Source organism: Anabrus simplex, chromosome 2 (genome assembly GCF_040414725.1).
Source record: "Anabrus simplex isolate iqAnaSimp1 chromosome 2, ASM4041472v1, whole genome shotgun sequence".
NCBI lineage: Eukaryota > Metazoa > Arthropoda > Insecta > Orthoptera > Tettigoniidae > Anabrus > Anabrus simplex.
The window spans coordinates 559,979,699-560,005,348 of record NC_090266.1 but is presented as its reverse complement, the minus strand read 5'-3'; the positions used below and the strand labels follow the sequence as shown (position 1 = coordinate 560,005,348).

The 25,650-nt window shown below is 41.1% G+C and overlaps 1 protein-coding gene across 1 annotated transcript in view; it reads left to right on the top strand.

Annotated features, from left to right (window-relative positions):
* LOC136864226 (lysine-specific demethylase 5A) overlaps window positions 1–25,650 on the top strand; it is an 843,789-nt gene that overhangs the window by 410,327 nt on the left and 407,812 nt on the right. The window contains exon 18 of the mRNA XM_067140948.2: window positions 18,928–19,136. Coding sequence (XP_066997049.2) covers window positions 18,928–19,136 — 209 coding nt within the window. The remainder of the gene's footprint in view (window positions 1–18,927; window positions 19,137–25,650) is intronic.

Below are 25,650 nucleotides of genomic sequence, written 5' to 3'. Positions count from 1 at the left end.
GTGTTGGGCATCTTCTTCTCCAGTATGCTAATGGCTGACAGTGCACTCGTGCCTTTTAGCTTTGATCTTTTTATTTGCTCTGACCATTTTCCATTTCCACTTAAAATCATACCCAAGTATTCTACTTTCTTGACAACTTCTAACCTCGTCTCGCCCATCCACCATTTTTCATTCTTTGATAATTTATGTCCTTTTTTGCACACCATTACCTTGGTTTTCTGTACATTGATTTTTAAATTCCATTCTTGACAGTAATTTACCACCACATTTATACTACCCTGCATACTATTGGGTGTCAAAGTAAGCAGAAGGATGTCGTCAGCAATAATGAGGCCTGGAATATTCCGGTTCTCAAGACTTGGGTAAACCCCTGCCTCGAAGCCTTTCGATTGAAAGATATCATTTATAAAGAGTAGAAACAGTACTGGTGACAACTTACAACCCTGTTTTAATCCTACATTAGAGAATATTTCTCCAAATACTACGCCCTCCTTAGTTTTTATTGCGCACCTTACTTCTGAATATATATTTTCAACTGCTGTTATCATCTTCTGGGACACCCCTATCCCTCTCATCTTGGCCACGACCGCCCCTCTGCTCACACAATCAAATGCTTTCTCCAAATCAATAGTAGTAATGTATACTTTTCCTCCTTTCTTTTTTACATACTTATCTATTATTGTTTTCACTACAAAAATGTTATCTGCTTTCCTCATCCTTTCTCTAAAACCTGCTTGGCAGCCTCTCCAGAATCAATTCCCCCTCTGCCCACTTCATTATCCTTTCTGTTAACACACCTGTATATATTTTACTTAATGTATCTAGCAACGTTATCCCCCTGTAGTTGTTAGGGTTATTTTTATCTTCCTTCTTATAGATTGGGCAGATCTCTCCCTCTTGCCCAGATTTTGGGAACTCACCTCCTTCAAATATTTTGTTAAATAGTTTCGCCATAATTTCTAGGATATCCTTATTCTGCGCCAGCTGCTTCCAAAATTCGTTAGTGATACCCGAAATCGCTCCTGATTTGCCTTTCCTGGCTTTCCCTAGTACCTCCCATTTTTCTTCTTTCGATATTTCCTTGTCTAATGCCGGCACAGTACACCCTAGCCCTACTGATATACCGGTATCGTTTAATCTCGGTCTCCACATATCTTCAGCCTCTAATAGTTTCTTATAGTGCTCCACCCAGATAGCCTGACGTATTACCGTCTGCCGCGGCAGCTTCCGCATTCCACAAATCCCCTTAATTGTACTCCATACTTTTCTACTATCATTCTGTTTTGCATTGCTATTTAATTTGACAACTCTCTGCTCCTGCCATTCAGACTTAGTTGCGTACAGTAATTCCCTATATTCTCTTCTCAAGTTACAGAATCCCATCCTATGGTTTTCTCCCCCATGCTTTCGAAACTCCTTCAATGCTTTCATTACTTCATACTTTTTATGCCTGCATTCGTCATTGTACCAGCCTTTTCCTATTATATTCTGCCCCTCCTTTATCCTCATCTTCTCCCCTGCCATCTTTACAGAATTTTCAATTATTTTAACTGCTGTACTCATTTGGTTAATCTCGATCATTGAATCTATTCCAGCTTTCACTATCTGTCCTATTTCTCCATCATAATAATTCATAAACTCGTTTTTTAGCTCCTCTCTCCACCTATATTTAGTGACTATCGTTTCTTTGTATTTTATCATATTGCTTGCTGGTGTCTTACCCTCTCTAACTTTTATTCTGACAATAATTGGGAGATGATGTGACTCACCCCATTCCTTAACCTCCATACTTTTAATCACAGGCAACGCATTCCTGGAGCATAACGCCAAGTCTATGCTACTACCCCCTGTTTCCATTATGTATGGCAGGTTCCCTAATTCGTCGCCATGCCACCATCCATTCAAAATATATAGTTCTATCGTACCACATAGCTCTAGCAACTTTTCTCCATTTTTATTACAACCCTTATCCTGGCTCACTCTCTTTTTTACATAAACAGCTACTGTCTCCTTGTCGGATACCGGCTTCTGGTCTGCAACCATCGCATTGAAATCTCCCATTATTAGAATGCCTGTATCCTCAAAAATATTTTGTACTCTTGATTTCTAATGCCAACTCATCAAAGAAAACCCTTTTCGTAAATGGCGAGGTTTCAGGAGGGTTGTAGACAAAACCAATACATAAGTCTGACTCATTCTCATCATACATCTTTATTCTGACCCACATCATTTCCTCCATTTCTGATTCTATCTGAATTATTCTAGCTTGCAAATCATCCCTAACCATCACCATTATCCCACCCGGGTATCTGCCCCTTTCGGTTCGTCTCTCTTTTGACTTATAGTAGACTGTGAACTCTCCTATTTCTATAATAGTTTTCGGTGGAATCCAGGTTTCCACACATGCGAGAATATGCAAGCTATGTAATAACTCTTTAAAAGCTTCATTCTGTAACTTACTCCTAAGGCCTTCAATATTGATACACCCTACTCTTACCTCTAGTTATGTCTTTCTCCCCTGTCCCTCACTCTGACTGATCTTCTTGGACCTCGTAATCCTTGTTATACCTAGATCTTCTGAGTTCTCATCAAGAGTGTTAACACCTTCTCTATCAAGGCCACTCTCATTTACATTACCTTTTCTGAGCAAGAAGTCCTTGATACTCACTCGTCTGCATTTCGGTGTTTCTTCTTTCATAGAGTCTGCACTCAGCTGCCGCTGAAGGTCGCCTGGACTGCCTTCGCTATTCGTTGTCTCAGCATCTGTTACTTCCTCTCTCTGTCCTTGTTGCTTTGCTAGCTGGTTGTCCCTCACTGCTCCGCATTCTGCTGGTCTCAGCTGCCTCGTACGTTCACCTTCCTCTTCGGCCAATGTACTCGCTGTATTGTACATATTCTTTAGCTGCTCTACCCCCCAAGTCCTCGTCCAGTTGTTGTCCCCCACCACTAATTTGTTGCGCCTTATGTAGGCCCTTAATCCTTCACGTCTAGCTTTCCCTAGATGAAACTGTAGCATTTTCTGGTTCATGAGGGATTCTTTTTCCATCTCCTGTTTGACCCATATGTTCTCACCTTTCAACCGGCTTTTACTATGCAGAATCTTTCTCACTAGTAGGCTTGATACAAATCTCACTCTCGCTGGTCTCTTGCCTTTTGTTTTCCCCATTCTCTGTAGTTCTTCAATATCGGCCTCTCTGCAGCTAATCTTCATCTTCTCGTTAATTATCTCCAGCACTTTGAATACCAGGTCTTCTTTAGTGTTCTCTGGTAGCCCATATATAAAAATATTTTTCTTTCGGGTTTCCTCTTGTCTTTTTTTCTCCTGCCATCTCAACTCTTTTATCTCTTCCTCCATTCTCCTCACCTTATCCCTCAAACTTGATATTTCTTTATTATTTTGGACCGTCCTTTCTGTCACTTTTCCTATCTCCTCTTTCACCATTTCTCGTAGAACACTAGATTGCTCTCGTAATAACTCTCTCATTTGTTCAGTTTGGACCTTACTAACTTCCCTTATCTTCTCCATGTCTTCCCAACCAACCACATTCTCATGATCAGGTCCAGGGTTCATCTCGACCCCTCCAATAACCAACAACACTGTCATCACTGATGCAGCCATCAAAATTGAGATCAAACTCACCTGCTGTCCGGTTCTGCCACTCATATTGCGTCTCGTATTCCTCCCTCTACCGTGCCAACGACCTATCGTCGCCCGGTACAATTCTGTTGAAATCCCCATGTCAGCACTCACTCACTCAACAACCTTCCTCTTCGCTTGCACGATTACAACTGGAAGAAACTTAATGATAGAGATAAAACAACATTCTTTGCATCTGCCAGGGGTTACTTCTGCACAGCATGTGATTATATTATTAACAAGTTCTCTCTCTGTGATGAAGTGCTGAAACATGCAAAGGTTGCAGATGTTTCAAAAATTGACGAGGTCCAGTTTTCTTCTGTACAATTCTTTTTTTTTTTTTGCTAGGGGCTGTACGTCGCACCGACACAGATAGGTTTTATGGCGACTATGGGATAGGAAAGGCCTAGGAGTTGGAAGGAAGCGGCCGTGGCCTTAATTAAGGTACAGCCCCAGCATTTGCCTAGTGTGAAAATGGGAAACCACAGAAAACCATTTTCAGGGCTGCCGATAGTGGGATTCGAACCTACTATCTCCCGGATGCAAGTTCACAGCCGCGCGCCTCTGCACGCATTGCTGCTGAGGAAGGACAGTGAGTTAGTTGAGGATGCAATAAATGTGCTTCAGAACCAATTTGTAGCTCTTCCGATTGATGACTGTGCTACTGTTGAGTGAGAATCTGACAGATGACACCAAATGGGCTCGCTTGATGAACATTCGTGGAGCTGATGGTGTTCCTAAGTATGATAGGATATCCAGGCTAATGCTTTCAGTTCTGACTCTACCGCACAGCAATGTGGAGTGTGAAGGCTTGTTCAGCTTGGTGAAAAAGAACCAAAATCAGTTTAGGTCCTCAATATCAAATGAAATTCTGGATTCTGTTTCTCTTTTGGAAACCAGAAGAAATACTGATCCGTGTTACTCGGGGTTTTCCTCCAAAATTTCTGAAGAAAGCAAAGAAAGCAACTCATCTCCCATCTGTCCTCTCCAGCCTGGGATGGATAATAGTCTGCATACTGTGAACTTGACAGAATTTTGTAAATAAGTGTACATGTTTAGTTTAATTTTGATGGTGACATTCGTATTGTGACCCGCAAGTTTCAAGTGCACAAACACACTGTTTGGGTAGTGTGTGAACTGTTCCCAGTGTTAAGTGAGCACTCATCAAGATGTAACTTTGTGAAAGTATTTAATTTCAGGGGTGATCATAATGTGTATTTGACTCGTATTAGTATTGTTTGTAATCTCCCCCCTTGAGGTCCTTTTTCACTATGTTTCAAGACTTTGCGACTCATGCGCGTGTTAAAATTTTCTGCTTTAGAATCTTCTGGATTTCTCTTTTTGAAATTTGGCAGGTATGAGGTGGAATACGTTATAAGGATTGCAAAAGTAAGTACAATCATGTGAGTAACACCATGGGTCGAGTGTACTTGCGATTAGTACCACTGTGAGGAACACCACGAGTCTGTGATTGGTATCGGGCGAGTTGGCTGTGTGGTTAGGGATGGGCAGCTGTGAGCCTGCATCCGGGAGATAGTGGGTTTGAACCTCAATGTTAGTAGCCTTGAAGATGTTTTCTGTGGTCTCCCATTTTCTCACCAGGCAAATGCTGGGGCTGTACCTTAATTGAGACCACAGCCAATTCCTTCTTACTCCTAGGCCTTTCTTATCCTATAGTCGCCATAAGACCTATCTGTGTCCGTGCAATGTACAAGCAAATTGCAAAAATTGTGATTAGTATCATAGTGGGTGGTTCACTTTGGGTTGACAGTACCCGTGATTAATACCACTATATGCTGAACACCACAGGTCTGGACGAAGCCTGTGATTAGTATCACTATGTGAGGAACACTGTGGGTCGGCGTTACCTGTGATTACTACCATTATGTGAGAAACACCACGTTTCTTGACGTTGCCTGTGATTAATACCACTATTTGAGCAATGCCCTGGGTTTACCTTGCCTATGATTTATACCACTATGTGAGGAACACCATGGGCCTGCGTTACCTATGTGTGGTGCCATAATGTGAGGAACACCATTGGTCTGTTTGACCTGTGATTAGTACCACTATGCGAGGAGCACCATGGTTCTACTTTACCAGCAATTAGTACCATTATTAGGGGCCAGTGACCTAGATTTTGGTCTTGTTTAGACAAAAAGCATAATCGATTTAGGATTTTGCATTGGAAGTAGTCCCTTGTTCATTTTATACCATTGTTTTAAGTTACAATGTCCGACTCGTTGGCTGAATGGTCAGCGTACTGGCCTTCGGTTCAGAGGGTCCCGGGTTCGATTCCCGGCCGGGTCGGGGATTTTAACCTTCATTGGTTAATTCCAATGACCCGGGGGCTGGGTGTTGGTGCTGTCCCCAACATCCCTGCAACTCACACACCACACATAACACTATCCTCCACCACAATAACACGCAGTTACCTACACATGGCAGATGCCGCCCACCCTCATCGGAGGGTCTGCCTTACAAGGGCTGCACTCGGCTAGTAATAGCCATACGAAATTATTATAGTTACAATTTAGGGGATCTATAATCTATCAGCTTCATTGTCTGTATTGATAGTTTGAGCACACAAGTATAAAGTATAAAGGATTTAGTGGAAGGTGGGGCACTGCGGGTCGGATTAACTGATTGTTTTAGGTTCATAATGATTGTTCATTGTTTTTTAAATTTTTTAATGAAAAAACTAGTCAGTGGATGTATTTTGGAATTATTTTAACTTTCATTATTGTGAGATGGATCTGCTGATCATTTTAAATTCATATTTGTTTATTCATTCATTTATTCATTCATTCATTCATCATGTTTTTAATTGTGGTCAGTGGATGAATTTTGGAATTTTTAAGTGGTGTTGCATTTTGTCTCGTCTCATACCATTAGGGGGCCATGACATAGATGTGAGGCCCCTTTAAACAACAAACATCATCCTCATCATCCTGACATCAGTGAGACGCAAGAATGAAATAGCCAATCTTACTACGGGGTGTTCAAACAGTTGAGAAAGATGTTGATTCCCAGAGGGAACCTTAAATATTTGTCCCGAATGAGTAAATTTATAATATCAATATAAATGGTCCGTTATTGGACATTATAAATTTTCCAGCTAACTCATTCCTGGTTGCCACTGTTTCACTCCCGTGTGCTAAGTTGGGCTCATCAGTTGGTACTTTGCACACCTACCAAGACGCACGGCTAGTGCATGAGTTAGCTGGAAAATTTATAATGTCCAATAACGGACCATTTATATTGGTATTGGTCAAACAGTTGTGGCTTCTCTATTTAACAATGCCCAACAGTCAGACTTGTTGGCTGAATGGTCAGCGCACTGGCCTTTGGTTCAGAGGGTCCCGGGTTTGATTCCCGATCGGGTCGGGCATTTTAACTTTCATTGGTTAATTCCAGTGGCCCGGGGACTGGGTGTTTGTGCTGTCCCCAACATCCCTGCAACTCAAACACCACACATAACACTATCCTCCACCACAATAACACCCGGTCACCTACAAATGGCAGATGCCGCCCACCGTCATTGGAGGGTCTGCCTTACAAGGGCTGCACTCGGCTACAAATAGCCACATGAAATTATTATTAATGCCCAACAAGGATTCAGTTTCTTTATGACAATAATAAAAGTAAACTGCAGAACAAATCCCCCCCTACACATTCACCACCACACATAATCTCATATGCCTTCAATAAACCGGTACATCCTCCACCCCTGAAACCGAGCGCTGGTTGATCAAAATTTATTACATACGGATTTAACAAACTGACACTCGCTAAAAGATAAACGAGGGTGGAGTTGACTACACTATGAGCTTAATGCTTTTTCTGATGCAGTGTTCCTGAGATGGAATCGAAGAAAAACCCTTGCACATTCTTACTTTGAGTCCTTTCCGTGGTGGATCCAGTGTTGCTGACTTGGACGAGAGGATGACAGCTTGGCCATTGCCAGCAGTGCTTCCACATCACTTTTCAGTCCCACCTATACTTCAACAACGTGGTTGCTCACCTACACTGCAGGTTTTTCCTTGTTCAGAAGAATGCTACTGCTCGCAGGGGCTGAAACATGACATCAGCAACCACAACATTTTTCTGATACAGGCCACACTGGCAAGGTGGGGTTTTGTTCCAGAAAGCTGCATTGGGGGATGTTCTGACAGTGGAGGAAGTGTTTGAATACGTTACTCCCAATTATGGAGTATATTCACATTCCTCGCACTAGTGTTAGTCTGGCAACATCTCTTGAAGGATCTAATCCTACTACTTGATGGATGACCTATTATGTCCTACCATAGGACTGGAAAAATCTATTCTCCAACTGATCTTAGTTTTGGTTCAACAGAACTTAGCTTTGCTGCAGACGACCCCAGCCATACCACGGGATAAGGTAAAAGAAAGTCATATTTAAAAATTTAGCCTCAAAAAGAAAAGCACAGGAATTCCTGGGTACAGTCTTTTTCTCATCCAACACCAGATAATACAGAATTAACATAAAATAGAGTAGCATTACATACAGTTTGACATAACTGCAGATCTTAACATTGCTCACAGGTGTTAAATTCTAGAAATGTCGTCTAACAGAAAATTTGAAATAAATACCTGACGCTACAAAAAAAGCTGAAATTTAAATGCCCAATTTTACAAACTTAAGCAAAATTTAAGCATCTGATATATATACCTAAATCAATCTTCTGGGGATATCTCACAACACACTACAAAAGAAGACATTAAAGCATGCTACTCATAACTATAACCACACTTAGAATACATACGAAGGTAGATCAAATATGAACAGGATTTTTGCTACTTAACATCAACAGTTGGTAGGACTGGCTCTGCACTTCTGCTATGCTTAGGCGGGACCGTTAGGAGTGAGGAGAGCATGCTGTTGGATATTTCCTGCCATCTCGTCAGTAACGCTCATGATGTTGGAGCAACAGGTGCACCCCTCCACTGCGCAATGCATAATTATAAAATTTCTTTCTCGTGAAGGATTTACATCGGCAGAAATTTGCCAGAGATTGACTGCACAGTTTGGTGATCAAACATTGTCAAAGGTGTGTGTGTTTGCCTGGCATAAAAAGTTCAAGGAAGGACAAGAACATGTGGAAAATTAGCAACATGATCGCTGTCCTCAGACCAGCATTACAGACAAAAGCATTTGTGCAGTTAAAGACATTATTGACAACGATCGACGGGCGACAGTATCAGAAATTGCAGAAAAAGTTGGAATCGGTTATGGGAGCTGCCAAGCAATCATCACAAATACCCTACAGTTCCGTAAAGTGTGTTCCAGATGGGTCCCTCGCTTTTTGACCGAAAATCTGAAGTTGAGGTGTTTGGAGGTCTTGTCAGAGGCTTACAGTAAGGTTTGTGGAAGAAGGTGATGCATTTTTGAGTCGGATTGTCACCTGCGATGAAAACATGGGTCCACCACTACACTCCTGAATCCAAACAAGCCAGTAAGGAGTGGCATAGGAAAGAGGAGGCAGCACCAGTGAAATCCAAGACTCGACTGTCAGCTGGCAAAGTACTTGCAACCTTCTTTTTCAATTGGGAAGGCATTTTGCTGATTGTTTTTTTGCATGAGCGACGCACAATCAATGTTGCTTACTACTGCGAGCTGTTGAACAAGGCGAGGGTTGCATATCGCCGCAAAAGACGAGACCAACCGATTCGACAGGTCATCCTCCACCACGACAATCCACGGCCCCTTACTGCAGCTCTGTCTCCAAGCTACAGGAAATGCACTGGACTATACTTGATCATCCTCCTTACAGCCTGGACTTATCGCCCTGTGATTTCCATTTATTCGGTCTGCTTAAAAAAGCTCTAGGAGGGCAACGATTTGAAGATAACGAGCGTGTGGAAGAATTTGTGCGCAACTGGCTGGTGACACGACCCTGTTCTTTTTATGGTGACGGCATCAAAAAGCTGCCCATTCATTTCCAAAGCAGGAAACTATGTGGAAGAATAAATTGTAATGCCTTGTGTTTTTCAATAAATGAATTTAAATAAAAAATAAAATCCTGTTTATATACGATTCCCGCTCGTTTATCTCCTAAAATACACAAAATACCATCTTAACCCAGAGGTGTGTGTCATTACTACATAGGCATGACAGGTCAGATTAAAAGAGGAATAGAAATATCTAGGTAAGTTTACTGAAATGTGACCATCTTTCGTGAGGACTGCAACCCTTCACAAAAATACATCATCAGTATTCATTCACATATACAGATCCATTACATAATAAGTGCAGTTCACAAAACATTTATATCCCCCTCAGCCTGAATAACCTGAATTAATGTTCTACGTATTTTCAACCATGCTGGCAGACAAAAAAAAGGGTATCACTTTTTAAAAACGAAATTGCAATTGTTAAGCACCAATTATTAGAGGGAATTGACCTATTAATTACATTAAGTCAGTTTCTAATGTATATTCTGTGGTTTTGGAGAAGAATATGATGCTTTCCACTCTTAATTGCCAGGCACTCAGTTTTATTGCATTGACTAGCAGTAACACTTTTTATGTTTTATGATACTGGGACTGAAAATATTGATGGATTATCAGTGTGTGACACAATATATGTCTCAAAAAACATTTTTCCTTCAGTTTCTCTATCACATTTGACACGTTAGGATGCCTCTTAGCCCAGAAGATGTTGAAAGAGCAGTGGCATTGGTGGACGATGGACGCAGCATTCTTTATGCGGCTAATGCCATTGGTGCTAAATATGGAAGCGTCCAGTGTGTTCTAAGACACTTTCTCAAACTCGGTACCTACCCCAGACGACGTGGATCAGGTCGTTGGAGGTCTACATCTGCTAGGGATGATGGGTTTCTGGTCATCCAAGTCTTGAGCAAACGCCAAACTACCGTTGTCCAAGCCAGAAATTGACTTGAGGCATCATACCAATATATTTGGTCTGTTATTGGAAATCATAAATTTTCCAGTTAACTTATTCCTGATTGCTAGCGTTTTGCCCCAGTGTGCTAAGTTAGGCTCATCAGTTGGAAAATAGCACACCTACCAAGACGCATGGCTAGCATGACTGACTCGAGTCAGTAAGAAATGTCACTGTGACTGCGAGGACTGTCAGACCGAGACTCCAAGAAGCCAATTTGACCTCAAGAAGATGTGCATCTGGTCCATAATTTACTCCCCAGCACAGAGCCGCTCAGTTAGAGTACACGTCAACATCGGAATCAGACTGGAGCAGTGATCAATGATACTGTTCACAGTTAAGTCATGATTATGCCTCCGGTCATCTAATGGTAGAGGGGGAGAGAGAGCGAGAGGGGGGTTGGGGTGGCGGGGATAAGGCGTGGGGAGCGATACCACCTTGCAACATCTCCAAGAGGTCACCATTTGGGGGTGACTCCATCATGGTATAGGCCAGTATCAGCTTTGAGGCCCGGACGGAAATTCCTTTCATCGATGGGGGTGCTCTGAATGCACACCGTTACATCGTACAGGTGTTAGCAGAGCGTGTAATCCCCTGTGCTGCCTTGGTTGGTGAAAATTTCATCCTGATTCATGATAATGCATGCCTTCATATCGCTCGCTGCCTGATGGAATATCTATGCTACATCAGGATATGAACCCTCGACTGGCCAGCTCACAGTCCAGACCTTAATCTCATAGAATATGTGTGAGATATGCTTGGCCAAAATGTCCGGCGTTGCAGCTTTGTCACTCTGAAGGAAATACGGCAGTACTACTAGAAGAGTGGGTGCTAACCCCCCAGGAAACGATCCATGACCTTCTAGCTAGCATGCTGCGAAGGATGGAGGCCATAATCATTGTTGGATGTGGTAACATCCGATGCTAAGGCAAGTTAAGTGTATAGTGTCGTCAAGAGAACTTCCAGTAGTATGTTCATAGGGTAGCGGATTGTAATGCAATGTTAATTTAAGGTAATAGCATTTTCATAAATTACAGCATCCAAGAACTTTTTGGATAAACCTCAAAAATAGAACTTCTATAATCAGTATGAAGTATGCAGAGCACTGGTTAACTTCATTATATAATAATATGGTGTAGGAATGAAGAAAAAGCAGTGCTTAAGATAAATAATTCTCTTAAATTAAAGTGATCCATTTTTGTTGTTGTCTGCCTGTGTATGATCAGTAATGCACCATAAACAAATTTAAACAGTGCAAGTATTCCAAACACATTGTAAAAATTACATTAAATCTGGCTAACATTGCTGTTCGCATTCTATGTTGTAATAAGGAACTTCATAACTTCTGAGGTTAGGTGGTCGCTTTCCACACCACCCTTACATTGTACAATCATGTACCTAATTACAATATTGTTTACTGATAAGTTACTGCACTTCACGTTATGTCATAACCATAGACAAGAAGTGAATTTCTGTCAAGAGAATAAAAATCAGAGAAGATAACGTTAAGAGCATGATGAAATATCAAAATGGGAAGTATTCCTAGAGTAGTACAAAAGTTAACATATCCAAAATCTGACACGCTGATAAAAGTAAGCAAAGGCAATAATAAACAATGATATGAACAAAAATCAGCTGTTCTCTCAAAATCGTGGTCACAAAAATCCGCCTAGTGTTTTAAATATATAGATTCTCACCATCCATTATACTTCGTTACAGTCTAGAAAACCAGGAATAATGGCCAAGAAGATTTGTCGTACCGACGACATGGAACCTCGTAAATGAGGTCTTTGGGCTGAGCAGCGGTCGCTTGGTAGGCTGAGCAGCGGTCGCTTGGTAGGCCTTTGCCGTTCAGTGCTGTTGTGCCAGGGGGGTTTTGGATTATTATAATACCTTTCTTTAATACTGGTAAGATCGTGCCCGGTTGCTATTTGTTTTGACCTTATATTTTGTCCACAGTTTTTTGTCACTTTGTGGCAATGATCGTTAAGGCATAGTCTATATGATCCGACACCAAGGTTAAGCCAGTTCAGTTCTGTTATGTAGAGCAAAAATTCATCTTCATTATGTTGGCTGGCAGGGTAGTGGAGCTGGTGGTAAACAGTTTGTAATCATTAGATTGCATACCAGAAGCCTGAATTAAATTGCAGACCTCTCCACAGTGTTCATTTGGAGTGGGAGCATATGATGCTGTTGGTGGTGATTTGTCCATCACATGTAGACATTTGGCTTTGAGCATACCCCGTAGCATATTCCTGTCAAATAATACTATGTGCTGACACTGTAGTTTCACCCTCTCCGTAGCTCATTATTATCACCATCTTGCTCTCATATGTGCAGGTCATCCACGTTTGTCAAAAAGAAAGAAAGGCAAGCTGAACATGTCCTCAGACACTCAAGGCCCTAAAAAACTGTTACTTTTAAATAATGAAGTTGACACGTTTTATGAAGCATTGAGTGACATCGTGGTCAGGGTCAACAGCAAGGATAGAATTGTGCTAATGGGCGATTTCAATGCGAGAGATTGGAATAGAACTGAAGGATATGAAAGGGCGATTGGTGATTGTGGGAAAGATATGGTAGCTAATGGGAATGGGAAGCGTTTGCTGGACTTCTGTGCTAGTATGGGTTGAGCAGTTACGAATACATTCTTCTAGCATAAGGCTATTCACCGCTACAGATGGGAGGCTAGGGGTACCAGATCCATGATAGACTATATACAGTATTAACCAACTTCGAGTTCAGGAAATCTGTTAGGAATGTACAAGTATTCTGGGAATTTTTCGATGATACCACTGTCTGATCTGTAGTGAACTAAGTATCTCGAGGCCTAGGATAGAGAAAGTGAAATCTGTCTGCAAACGAATAAGGTTAGAAAATCTCCAGGACGAGGAAATTAGACAGAACTACATGGATATGATCAGTGAGAAGTTTCGAACAGTAGACAGTAAGCAGGTTCAGTATATAGAAAGTGAATGGGTGGCATACAGGGATGCAGTAGTAGAAACAGCAAGGGAATGCCTAGGAACAACTGTGTGCGAAGATGGGAAAAGGCAAACATCTTGGTGGAATGATGAAGTGAGAGCAGCTTGTAAACGTAAAAAGAAGGCTTATCAGAAATGGCTCCAAAGAAGGGCCGAGGCAGACACGGATTTGTACGTAGATGAAGGAAACAGAGCGAAACAAATAGTTGTTGAATCCAAAAAGAAGTCGTGGGAAGATTTTGGCAATAACCAGGAAAGGCTAGGTCAAGCAGCAGGGAAACCTTTCTGGACAGTAATAAAAAATCTTAGGAAGGGAGGGAAAAAGGAAATGAACAGTGTTTTGAGTAATTCGGGTGAACTCATAATAGATCCCATGGAATCACTGGAGAGGTGGAGGGAATATTTTGAACATATTCTCAATGTAAAAAGGAAATCTTCCTGGTGGTGTTGTGAACAACCAAGCTCATGTGGAGGAGGAAAACGATGTTGGTGACATCACGCTTGAGGAAGTGGAAAGCATGGTAAATAAACTCCATTGTCATAAAGCAGCAGAAATAGATGAAATTAGAACTGAAATGTGAAGTATAGTGGGAAGGCAGGGATGAAATGGCTTCACAGAGTAGTAAGATTAGCATGGAGTGTTTGGTAAGGTACCTTCAGATTGGACAAAGCAGTAATTGCGCCTATCTATAGGCAAGGGAACAGGAAGGATTGCAACAACTATCGTGGTATCTCATTGATTAGTATACCAGCCAAAGTATTCACTGGCATCTTGGAAGGGAGGGTGTGACCAGTCGTTGAGAGGAAGTTGGATGAAAACCAGTGTGGTTTCAGACCACAGAGAGGCTGTCAGGATCAGATTTTCAGCATGCGCCAGGTAATTGAAAAATGCTATGAGAGGAACAGGCAGTTGTGTTTACGTTTCGTAGATCTAGAGAAAGCATATGACAGGGTACCGAGGGGAAAAGTTGTTCGTTATACGGGGGGACAATGGAATTAAAGGTAGATTATTAAATTCAATCAAAGGCATTTGTGTTAACAATTGGGCTTCAGTGAGAGTTGATGGTAGAATGAGTTCTTGGTTCAGGGTACTCACAGGGGTTAGACAAGGCTGTAATCTTTCACCTTTGCTGTTCATAGTTTACATGGATCATCTGCTGAAAGGTATAAAATGGCAGGGAATGATTCAGTCAGGTGGAAATGTAGTAAGCGGTCTGGCCTATGCTTATGACTTGGTCTTAATGGCAGATTGTGCCGAAAGCCTGCAGTCTAATATCTTGGAACTTGAAAGTAGGTGCAATGAATATGGTAAGAAAATTTGCCTATCGAAGACTAAATTGATGTCAGTAGGTAAGAAATTCAACAGAATTGAATGTCAGATTGGTGATACAAAGCTAGAACAGGTCGATAATTTCAAGCATTTAGGTTGTGTGTTCTCCCAGGATGGTTATATAGTAAATGAGATTGAATCGAGTTGTAGTAAAGCGAATGCATTGAGCTCGCAGTTTCGATCAGTAGTATTCTGTAACAAGGAAGTCAGCTCCCAGACGAAACTATCTTTACATCGGTCTGTTTTCAGACCAACTTTGCTTTACGGGAGCGAAAGCTGGGTGGACTCAGGATATCTTATTCATAAGTTAGAAGTAACAGACATGATAGTACCAAGAACGTTTGCTGGTACAAACAGGTGGGAACAATGGCAGGAGGATACTTGGAATGAGGAGATGTAGGCTAATTTAAGAATGAACTCGATGGATGAAGCTGTACGCATAAACTGGCTTCGGTGGTGGGGTCATGGAAGGTGAATGGAGGAGGATAGTTTACCTAGGAGAATAATGGACTCTGTTATGGAGGGTAAGAGAAGTAGAGGTAGACTAAGACGATGATGGTTAGACTCGGTTTTTAACGATTTAAAGATAAGAGGTATAGAACTGAATGAGGCCACAACACTAGTTGCAAATCGAGGATTGTGGCGACATTTAGTAAATTCACAGAGGCTTGCAGACTGAACGCTGAAAGGCATAACAGTCTAGAACGATAATGTATGTATGTACACTGACTGACAGAGCAAATGCAACACCAAGAAGGAGTGGTTCGAAAGGGATGAAAGTTGGGGAAAAAACAGAGACGGCACGGACGAATAATTGATGTTTATTTCAAACCGATATGCAGGTTATACAATGCGCACGGCATCGACTCAGTAGGATGTAGGACCACCGCGAGCGGCGATGCACGCAGAAACACGTCGAGGTACAGAGTCAATAAGAGTGCGGATGGTGTCCTGAGGGATGGTTCTCCATTCTCTGTCAACCATTTGCCACAGTTGGTCGTCCGTACGAGGCTGGGGCAGAGTTTGCAAACGGCGTCCAATGAGATCCCACACGTGTTCGATTGGTGAGAGATCCGGAGAGTACGCTGGCCACAGAAGCATCTGTACACCTCGTAGAGCCTGTTGGGAGATGCGAGCAGTGTGTGGGCGGGCATTATCCTGCTGAAACAGAGCATTGGGTAGCCCCTGAAGGTACGGGAGTGCCACCGGCCGCAGCACATGCTGCACGTAGCGGTGGGCATTTAACGTGCCTTGAATACGCACTAGAGGTGACGTGGAATCATACGCAATAGCGCCCCAAACTATGATGCTGCGTTGTCTAGCGGTAGGGCGCTCCACAGTTACTGCCGGATTTGACCTTTCTCCATGCCGACGCCACACTCGTCTGCGGTGACTATCACTGACAGAACAGAAGCGTGACTCATCGGAGAACACGACGTTCCGCCATTCCCTCATCCAAGTCGCTCTAGCCCGGCACCATGCCAGGCGTGCACGTCTATGCTGTGGAGTCAATGGTAGTCTTCTGAGCGGACGCCGGGAGTGCAGGCCTCCTTCAACCAATCGACGGGAAATTGTTCTGGTCGATATTGGAACAGCTAGGGTGTCTTGCACATGCTGAAGAATGGTGGTTGACGTGGCGTGCGGGGCTGCCACCGTTTGGCGGCGGATGCGCCGATCCTCGCGTGCTGACGTCACTCGGGCTGCGCCTGGACCCCTCGCACGTGCCACATGTCCCTGCGCCAACCATCTTCGCCACAGGCGCTGCACCGTGGACACATCCCTATGGGTATCGGCTGCGATTTGACGAAGCGACCAACCTGCCCTTCTCAGCCCGATCACCATACCCCTCGTAAAGTCGTCTGTCTGCTGGAAATGCCTCCGTTGACGGCGGCCTGTGGCACACGACAACACGTTCTACAATGACTGTCGGCTGAGAAATCACGGTACGAAGTGGGCCATTCGCCAACGCCGTGTCCCATTTATCGTTCGCTACGTGCGCAGCACAGCGGCGCATTTCACATCATGAGCATACCTCAGTGACGTCAGTCTACCCTGCAATTGGCATAAAGTTCTGACCACTCTTTCTTGGTGTTGCATTTGCTCTGTCAGTCAGTGTATGTATGTATGTATGTATGTATGTATGTATGTATGTGTGTATGTTAAATAAAATCTATGCTTTGTTTAGCAAATAGGTTTTCTAATTACGTAAATTCATAAACAGTATTTATATTTATTCGGTGGTGTTTCCCCACAGTTTAATTTTCTTCGTTGCTGCCTTGAATTCAAGCATTGTAATTTTACACTTTTCTCCCTCCACTATGCAGACCTCTGCAATTCATCATTGTGCTGATCTCTCTCTCCACTGCTATCTAAGATTTCCATGTTTCGTTCTGTAACTTCTGAAAGCACTCTAACCATCTCCAGATGCCCGTGTTATCCAGTGGAGATATGTTTGTTCCATTAGCTGGTATCTTCTCCTGCTTTTCACATCTGTCTTTGTCTGATGACTTCAGGCTATTCTTTTCGCTTACTGTTTTAATTTTTCTTCACCCTTGGATGTTTCATTATATTTCCTATTATTGTTGACCGTTCCATGGATCACATCTACATTTTTAACAATCCTTTCTCTGAATTTTGATCTTACCTCTTTTTTTATACTTCGTTTCTAGAATACTTTCTCTAATATTATTTATATTGCAAGTAACTTCTTGTCTGTTTTCTTCTTTTACCTTCCATAATTTTCTTCTTCTCTCTCATCTCTAGCCTTTTAATGCATACAAACCCAGCTGTACTCTTCACAGTGCACACAGTACTTTAAGTGACATTTTGGCCTTCGTTGTAAGACATGGTATTTCTCAAATATATTTCCTTTGATAGAGATTACAGATTAGAGGTTATGATCTCTTAGTTTTTAATGTAATACTAGAATATAAAAAGGGTATAAATTACCCACCTCATGGCAGAAAGTAGAGGCTATTCTTATTACTGTATTTTATAATATTGCAAAATGCTGTTCTTCTCGAAGTTTTTTAAAACCTTCAGCATTGTGCTGAAATCTGGGTTATGTGTGGAAGGTTTTTCTTTTTTAGCAGAAGATTATGATCTTGTGTGTTTGTAGGTGGCCACATGCGAAGAAGAAGGAAAATGCAGTTTCATGTACATAAGCACTTCAGGGAAAATTTCTATCATTATAATTATTCCAATATGTGTAATTGTACTTTCTCTAGTAATATCTTATTTAAAAAAAAAAATACTGTTTTAGTTTGTGAAGTGAAATGAAAATCCTTTTTATTATATTAGTTACTGCTTATGATGAGGAATAGTGTCTTTTCTATCCAGAAACTAATATAAATATGATTTTGTTTTTTGTTTTGCATATATACTGTACATAGTGAGTGTGTATGTGCAAAATGAAATCCTTTCCTGGGAATGATTGTTGTTATTTATTTATTTATTTATTTATTTGTTTATTTGTTTATTTACCTTAAATTGTCACGAACAGTTTAGGGGTGGTAGAAGGAGAAAAGGCAAGCTCCACATTACACGGAAGTGCCTCCGTCTACACGTGTACATAAACTCTACTGAATATTTACATATACGTAGACAATTTTAAATTTACATATTTACACTCCAAACACTGTACTCTTAGAATAATAATTATCTTGATTTATTCTAAACATATTAGAGTAAGAAGACCCAGCCATTTATACTCTCACTAGCATGTTTTTACAGCACAGAATTGAATGCAGTATTACAGTTCAAAAATAGTTAATATGCCATGCATGTATTGATGAAATCTTTTAAAAGAAAACATTTTTTCACATGGCTTCCTTACCGAGAGTTTTATTTGGTATTTGGCGTAAATCTTTTAATTTGACTTTGTGAAAGAAAATATGTAAGCATTATAGAACTAACCCTTTTAGTGATATCTGTAGTAAAAATTGATTTTAAACCTAATTGAAATGTATAATTGAATAAATATATAAAATGTGAAGCTGGGAACTAAAATTTAATCATACAGTTTATTTTTCTTTTTGTGACTTGCTTGTAGTTCTACGAACAAATGCTGTGGCTGGAGGACGTTCAGAGGAAACGAGAAGAACCCAAGCAGTTGACAGTAGAAATTCTCCACGGTCTTCTTAAGACAGGATTGGAGTTACCACCTCATTCCGCTGTGGAGAAGTCTATCACAGAGCTGCAGGGTTTATTGAATCAAGTTGAACGCTGGGAGGAAAAAGCAAAAATGAACTTACAAGCTCGGTAAGACAATTTTGTATGGTAGTGCTAAATGCCCTGATCTGAGTTAAGTCTCGTCATTCCTTATAGAGTTCAAACATTGTTCAGAAGTCATAAATTGCAGTAGTGCATGGGTAAATTTTGATATAACGTTCGTTTTACCTGTTAATCAACACCTTCATTCAATAACGGGTGAGTAATTGAAATTTGAAGTGCCTGGCTGAGTAGCTCAGTCGGTAGAGCAATGGTCTTGGATTTGATCTTGGTTCTGTCCAGTAGTATTTGAAGGTGCTCAGGTAGATTATTGGTATATAAAGGACCAATTCTGGTATGTGGACAACGTGCGTCATTTGGAATCAAACTGGGTGACCAGGGCAAGCCGTGGGCACCTCATAAAGTTTACAGGACCTTTGTAGAGCAGTTAAAACAGTGGGTCAAAGGTGAACGAACAGTGCTGCCATTTGGAATACCAATGGTGTGGTGACAAACTACAGACCACAGTTCTCACTGCTAGTTCTGTTTGATGAATATGAAGGGTTTTAACAGTGGGAACAAAAGTAAGATTTTGTATCCATGCATTATTTTATTCACAATTCTACCCGTTCCTCATGGCCCTGATGTACCAGTACTGCAGCATCCCTCACAATGAAATGATGGCTCCTCTCTTGAAGATGTGGCAAAAATGGCTGGTGTTACCTTTAACTGGGATTTCTCACCAAAAGTAACTAGGAAAGAACCCATACTTTTCAAGCAAAGTGCATTAAATTAGTTTGAGATTTTGGTCTTGCAAAGGAATCTACCGAGGTACATGAGTCTAGAATCCATGTAAGGAATTTGTTGGCACCAGGGACAACATGGATGGACAAAGCGAAGAAGAATTTCTACTCTTCTTTTCTGGCAAGGGAACTTTGGTTTACTGCAACAGCGTTCCGGATATTAGGCTGAAATTAGGAGTACCACATTATGATCGCACTTACTGGAGACTTTTGTTTAATGTCTCCAGGTGTAGTTTCAAGTGTGTTCTTCTTCATGATGAAAATAATCTTGCGTCACTTCCCTTTGCTCATTTAGGTAATATGTGAGTAACATGTGAAAATCTTGAGATGATGGCGATGTGTAACGTACCAGGAATCCAAATGACAAGTGTGTGGTGACTTTAAAGTCATAGGTATTCTGACAGGTCTACAAGCAGGTTGCACAAAACATCCCTGTTTCGCATCCTCAATTTTGCGCTCGTATATTATTATTTCTGTGTAAGTGTTCATTTCATCCTCACCACAGCGGTAGTGACAAGGTTAACTGGATTCAGACAGCATAAGGTTATCCGCATCTTATTACACTATTGAGGTAACTGTGAAGTTCAAATAAAATGTCGTGTACAAATATCTGTTAAAGTTCAAAGATGTGATGTGAAAGCATAGTATCCTAAATTTTGTTAAAAAATTATTCAAGTATAAATGTACATTTTATTTGAACTTCACAGTTACCTCAATAGTGTAGTAAGATGCAGTATTATCAGGAGAAAGAATAGGAGAAAAAAGGAACAGCAGAAGTGGATTCAGACTACAGACTTCAGACTACACAACGTAGAAGAGTCGGGCCAAAGCAAGAAGGGCTAACTTAAGGTCAAATAAGGCAAAAACGCAGCTAGAGAATTGGACAGGAACCGCGCTTGGCGTCACAGTAATCTAGTGCTAGAATTAGGCAAAAGGAAGGGGAGGATAATCGAGGAAAAATTGTAAGATTGTATCTGAACTCAATTTTTACGAGTGTATAGAATAATAGCCATCACAGAATATTGAAGACAACTCATCACTCAGAGATGAGATTTTACATTTTTGACTCACAAGGGTTATCTTGTTGTAAACTAGAGTTTTTAAACTTAACATTAGATAGATATGAAGCAGTTAATTATATCAATATGCTGTTTTATATTGTTATTTCTCCCAAGTTTTTTTTTAACTTATCATGCAGCTGATGATGGTGCCTAAATGAGTGCTGAAACTAGTTCTGCAATAAAATATATATTGTAAAAACCATCTAACAGCAGTGCATTTGTATTGAACAAGGTGGAACATGCAAGATTTTTATTTCAATTGTGATCTCAGTTCAATACTGGCAAATAAGATGAAGTTCATCACGTTTAATAAAAGTTAAATAATAATTAATTTCGTATGGCTATTTCTAGCAGAGTGCAGCCCTTGTAAGGCAGACCCTCCGATGAGGGTGGGCGGCATCTGCCATGTGTAGGTAACTGGGTGTTATTGTGGCGGAGGATAGTGTTATGTGTGGAGTGTGAGTTGCAGCAATTTTGGGGACAGCACAAACACCCAGCCCCCCCGCCATTGGAATTAACCAATGAATTTAAAATTCCTGACCCGGCCGGGAATCGAACCTGGCACCCTCTGAACCGAAGACAGGTATGCTGACCATTCAGCCAGTGAGTCGGACAAAAGTTAAATGTACCCCCATGAAAAAATCCCCAAATGATAGGTTTCAAAAATATGAGTACCTGGCTAATCATTAAGGCAGTTTTGATTGTTTATAAACCATTCTTTTAAATACACATCATAAATAAGGCAAGATTGTGAAATTAAATACACTTTTATAACATATCACAAGAAATTTAAGAGTTGTGTCTGTATCAAGTAAAACACAATGATAATGAAATAACACTGCGAAAGTTTCACAAAACGCTAGATTTTAGCCTTAATGTCAAATTAATAAGGATTCAATTTTTTTGTAATCTTAATTCCGGAATTCAGACATTGTGACCTATTAAAATTTCAATGGAATTGGTGTGCCTGCATAGCTTGTCAACATCAAGATTATAAACTCCCTCCAAGTAAAAGATCTCCAAGGAAGAAGCTATATGCTTCTTGTGCAAGCTTGAAACCTCAGGTTTCTATTGAAATGAAAACACCCAGAGATATGTTAGCAGAAGCCATTAAACTGTAGGCACTTTTCGTGAGAAGCGAGAGCTGATCTAATGGGTGCATGGCACTCAAGTGATTAGGAATGAGTGATTAATATGAGCAAGTGCAAGAACGGTAACATCTTCTTTTAAAATTCTGTACCTAATGCCTTAATAAATGTGGACTTATTTATCTGTTTATTTACTTATTTTGAACTTACTGCACTCCGTCTGTTGTATGCCCTCTCCTCTCAGCTATCAAGTCTGGACTGCATCACGTGAGGTCATTGGTCTCACTGGTAACTTTTGTCTTGTCATATACCGGTGATGTCATTGGTTTAGGGTGGAAACGTAGCTATATTCTATTTGTTTAGTTGTACTGTACTTCAAAATTGTTTACAGGAATACTTTTTTTGCTACTTGCTTTACGTCGCACTGACACAGATAGGTCTAGGTCGTATTGTGCATTAGTGAATTGATAAGCCCTGAAGTTTAAAAGGTGTGTGAAATGTTGATTTTTTATGGATATGTTGACTTAATTTAGTAGAATGAATAGTGGAAAATTTTTCAGGGTGGTTTTTTTGGGGGGAGGGGGGTATGTGTGTGGCTATGTGTGAGAGAGAGATTGTTGAGGTGGTTTTCTATGGCATTTTTTGCTATGTGTACTCACTCTACTAAATGAAGTAAAAATATCTATAAAACACATTTCCCCATCCTTTTTAAACTTTCTTCTTCTACAGCCTGTAGACATCCACTGCTGAACATAGGTCGCATCCGATTTCTTTCATGCTGTACTCTGCTGGGGCAGTCTGTAACCAGTTCATCCAGGCATGACGTTGAATGTCATAATGTCATCATGCCATCTTGTCGTGGTCAGCCAGCGCTTCTCCTTGACTCTTAGGTATCCACTGTACTCTAGAGGTTTGGAATATTTGAGATTACGTCTTACCACGACTTGCCTGTCGCCACTTGAGCCTCGCCACTGGCTCCACCATATCTGAGTCCTGTCCCTGTCTTAATCTCTTAATTCCAGAAAACAGTCTCACAAACTGACGTCCAGCATTACCCACTTCTTCGCCGGCAGACTGAGAGTTTGTTAGCACCTTTTTGTCGAGACAGTCAGTTTCGAGTCCATAGGTTGTGACGGTAGGGGTGCATGTATTCTATACCTTGCTCTTGAGGTGCATAAGGAGACTTGAAAGAAGTAGGCGGGATTTATCGCAAATCGCATAGGATTAAGCCTTCTCTTCTGGCAATCTTTGCTGTCCTTTTCTGTCCAAGTTTGATGTTCTGCCGCAGGTACACATACTCGTCAACTTCCTGAAGGATGTTATTGTTTAATGTAATCTGAATGATGTTCAGGCTTATAATTTTAGTTTTCTGCAGGTTGATTTTCAGTCCTACAGCTCGGAAGACTTTTTGAAGTTCTTGCAGCATTGTTTCAGGTTTACCTGCATCACTGCTGAAGAGGAAAGCATCATCAGACAAGCAGAGGTGGTTCAGATATTTTCCATCGATGTTCATGCCTTTTTTTCCCCAATGTAGACTTCTGAACACATCTTCTAGCACCAAGGTGAAAAGTTTAGGTGAGTTATCACCCTGTCTGACGCTTCTCATGATTGGGACTATACTCATGATGCAGTCCTCTGCAATTTTGATGTGCATGGTTGCATGCTCATAGATGTTTTTTGATTAATCTCGTATATCTAGAGTCATCGTTGGCTCTATCCATTACCTCAAGTACTGCCCAGGTCTCAATAGAATCAGAGGGTTTTTCATAATCCACAAATGCCTCATGGAAGGGGACATTATATTCATCACATTTCTCAAGGAGAGAGTTTGTCTGAATATGATCAGTTGAGCTAAACCCTTTCCTGAAACCAGCTTCTTCAACAAGTTTGTATAGGTCGATTTTGTTTGAAAGGCCATTTGTTATTATTTTGGTGTGCAGTGTGTAAAAGATGGATAGTTAACTAATCGGCCTGTAGTGCTCAGTATTTGTACAGTCACCTATCTTGAAGAGTAACAGAAATACGACGTGAGGACAAACATGAAAGCATGATAGTATTTAGGGGATGTAGTAAGGATGTAAAGGAGAGGGCGTATAAGTCTCTGGTAAGACCACGGTTAGAGTATGGCTCCAGTGTATGGGACGCTCACCAGGACTACTTGATATGAGAACTGGAAAAAATTCAAAGAAAAGCAGCACAGTTTGTTTTGGGTGATTTCCAACAAAGGAGTAGTGTTACAAGAATGTCGCTAACTTTGGGCTGGAAAGACTTAGGAGTAAGGAGAAGAGAGGCTCAACTATGTGGTACGTTTTAAGCTGTCGGTGGAGAGTTAGTGTGGAATGACTTAAGTAGATGAATAAGCTTGAGTGAAGCTTTTAAAAGTAGGAAAGACAATAGTATGAAAATAAAGCTGGAATTCAAGAGGACAACTTGGGGCAAGTATTCATTTATAGGACAAGGAGTAAGGGATTGAAGTAAAATATCAAGGGAAATGTTTGATAAATTTCCAAGTTCTTTGAAACTGTTTAAGAAAAAGCCATGTAAACAACTGACGGAATCTGCCACCTGGGCGGCAGCCTTAAAGGCAGATAATTTTTTATTGATTGATTGATTGATTGATTGATTGATTGATTGATTGATCGATCACAGGAGGACAAGGATGATCTCTACATCTTCATACACTACCGACTTCAGATAGTTTTTCAGTGGCTTTATGCTTTCCTCAGTTTTGGTCGATCATGGGCTGTAGCTCCTCAGATATACACCGCCGGGAGGAAAAAGGAACATGCAACTTCCTCGAGGACAAGGTAATTTTATTCACAGGCTATGTGACAAATAGTTCATCACTGCAGGAGTATATGATGACAAATTCAGACCTAATGAAACACGACACAGTAAAAGGTGCCCAAACAGTTGCATCAGTACACAGTGTACCCCACTCTGGCAGCAATGCAGGCATGTATTCGTGCATACAAATGATCATAAAGATGCGGAATGGAATCCTGCGATAGATAGTCTCAAGCATCTTGCACCTTTTGATGCAATTGGGCAATGGTTCTTGCAGACTCGGAAGAACTCTTAAGTTATAATACCAGTATAGTTGGGCTGTTATTGGACATTATAAATTTTCGAGCTAACTCATTCTTTTTGCCAGCGTTTCATGCCAGTGTGCTAAATTGGGCTCATCAGTTGGTAAATAGCACATGACTAGTGCATACTGTGGAGGCCACTCCGTGCCAATGTACTATGAGGGACTTTGTCGCATTTTCAAAAATTGATGCCTGCCGGGCTATCAAATGATAAAGATGTTGATTCACATAAGGAACTTGAAATATTTGTTCCGAATTAGTAAATTTACAAGTTTCCGCTTCATCATGTCCCGTACATGTTAATTTGGCGAGAGATTCGGTGATCTTGTTGGCCATTGCAGTTGTTGTACGTCACGTAGAGCACGTTGTGTCGCAGCTGTATGTGGATATGCATTGTCCTGCTGAAAAAGCTCATCACCTTCCTGTCAAAGAAATGGCGGTAGCACGGGGACAACAACTGGTGCAATGTAATGGGTACTGGTTACGTTACCCTGCAGAAACACCAACTTTGACTGCAAGTTGTA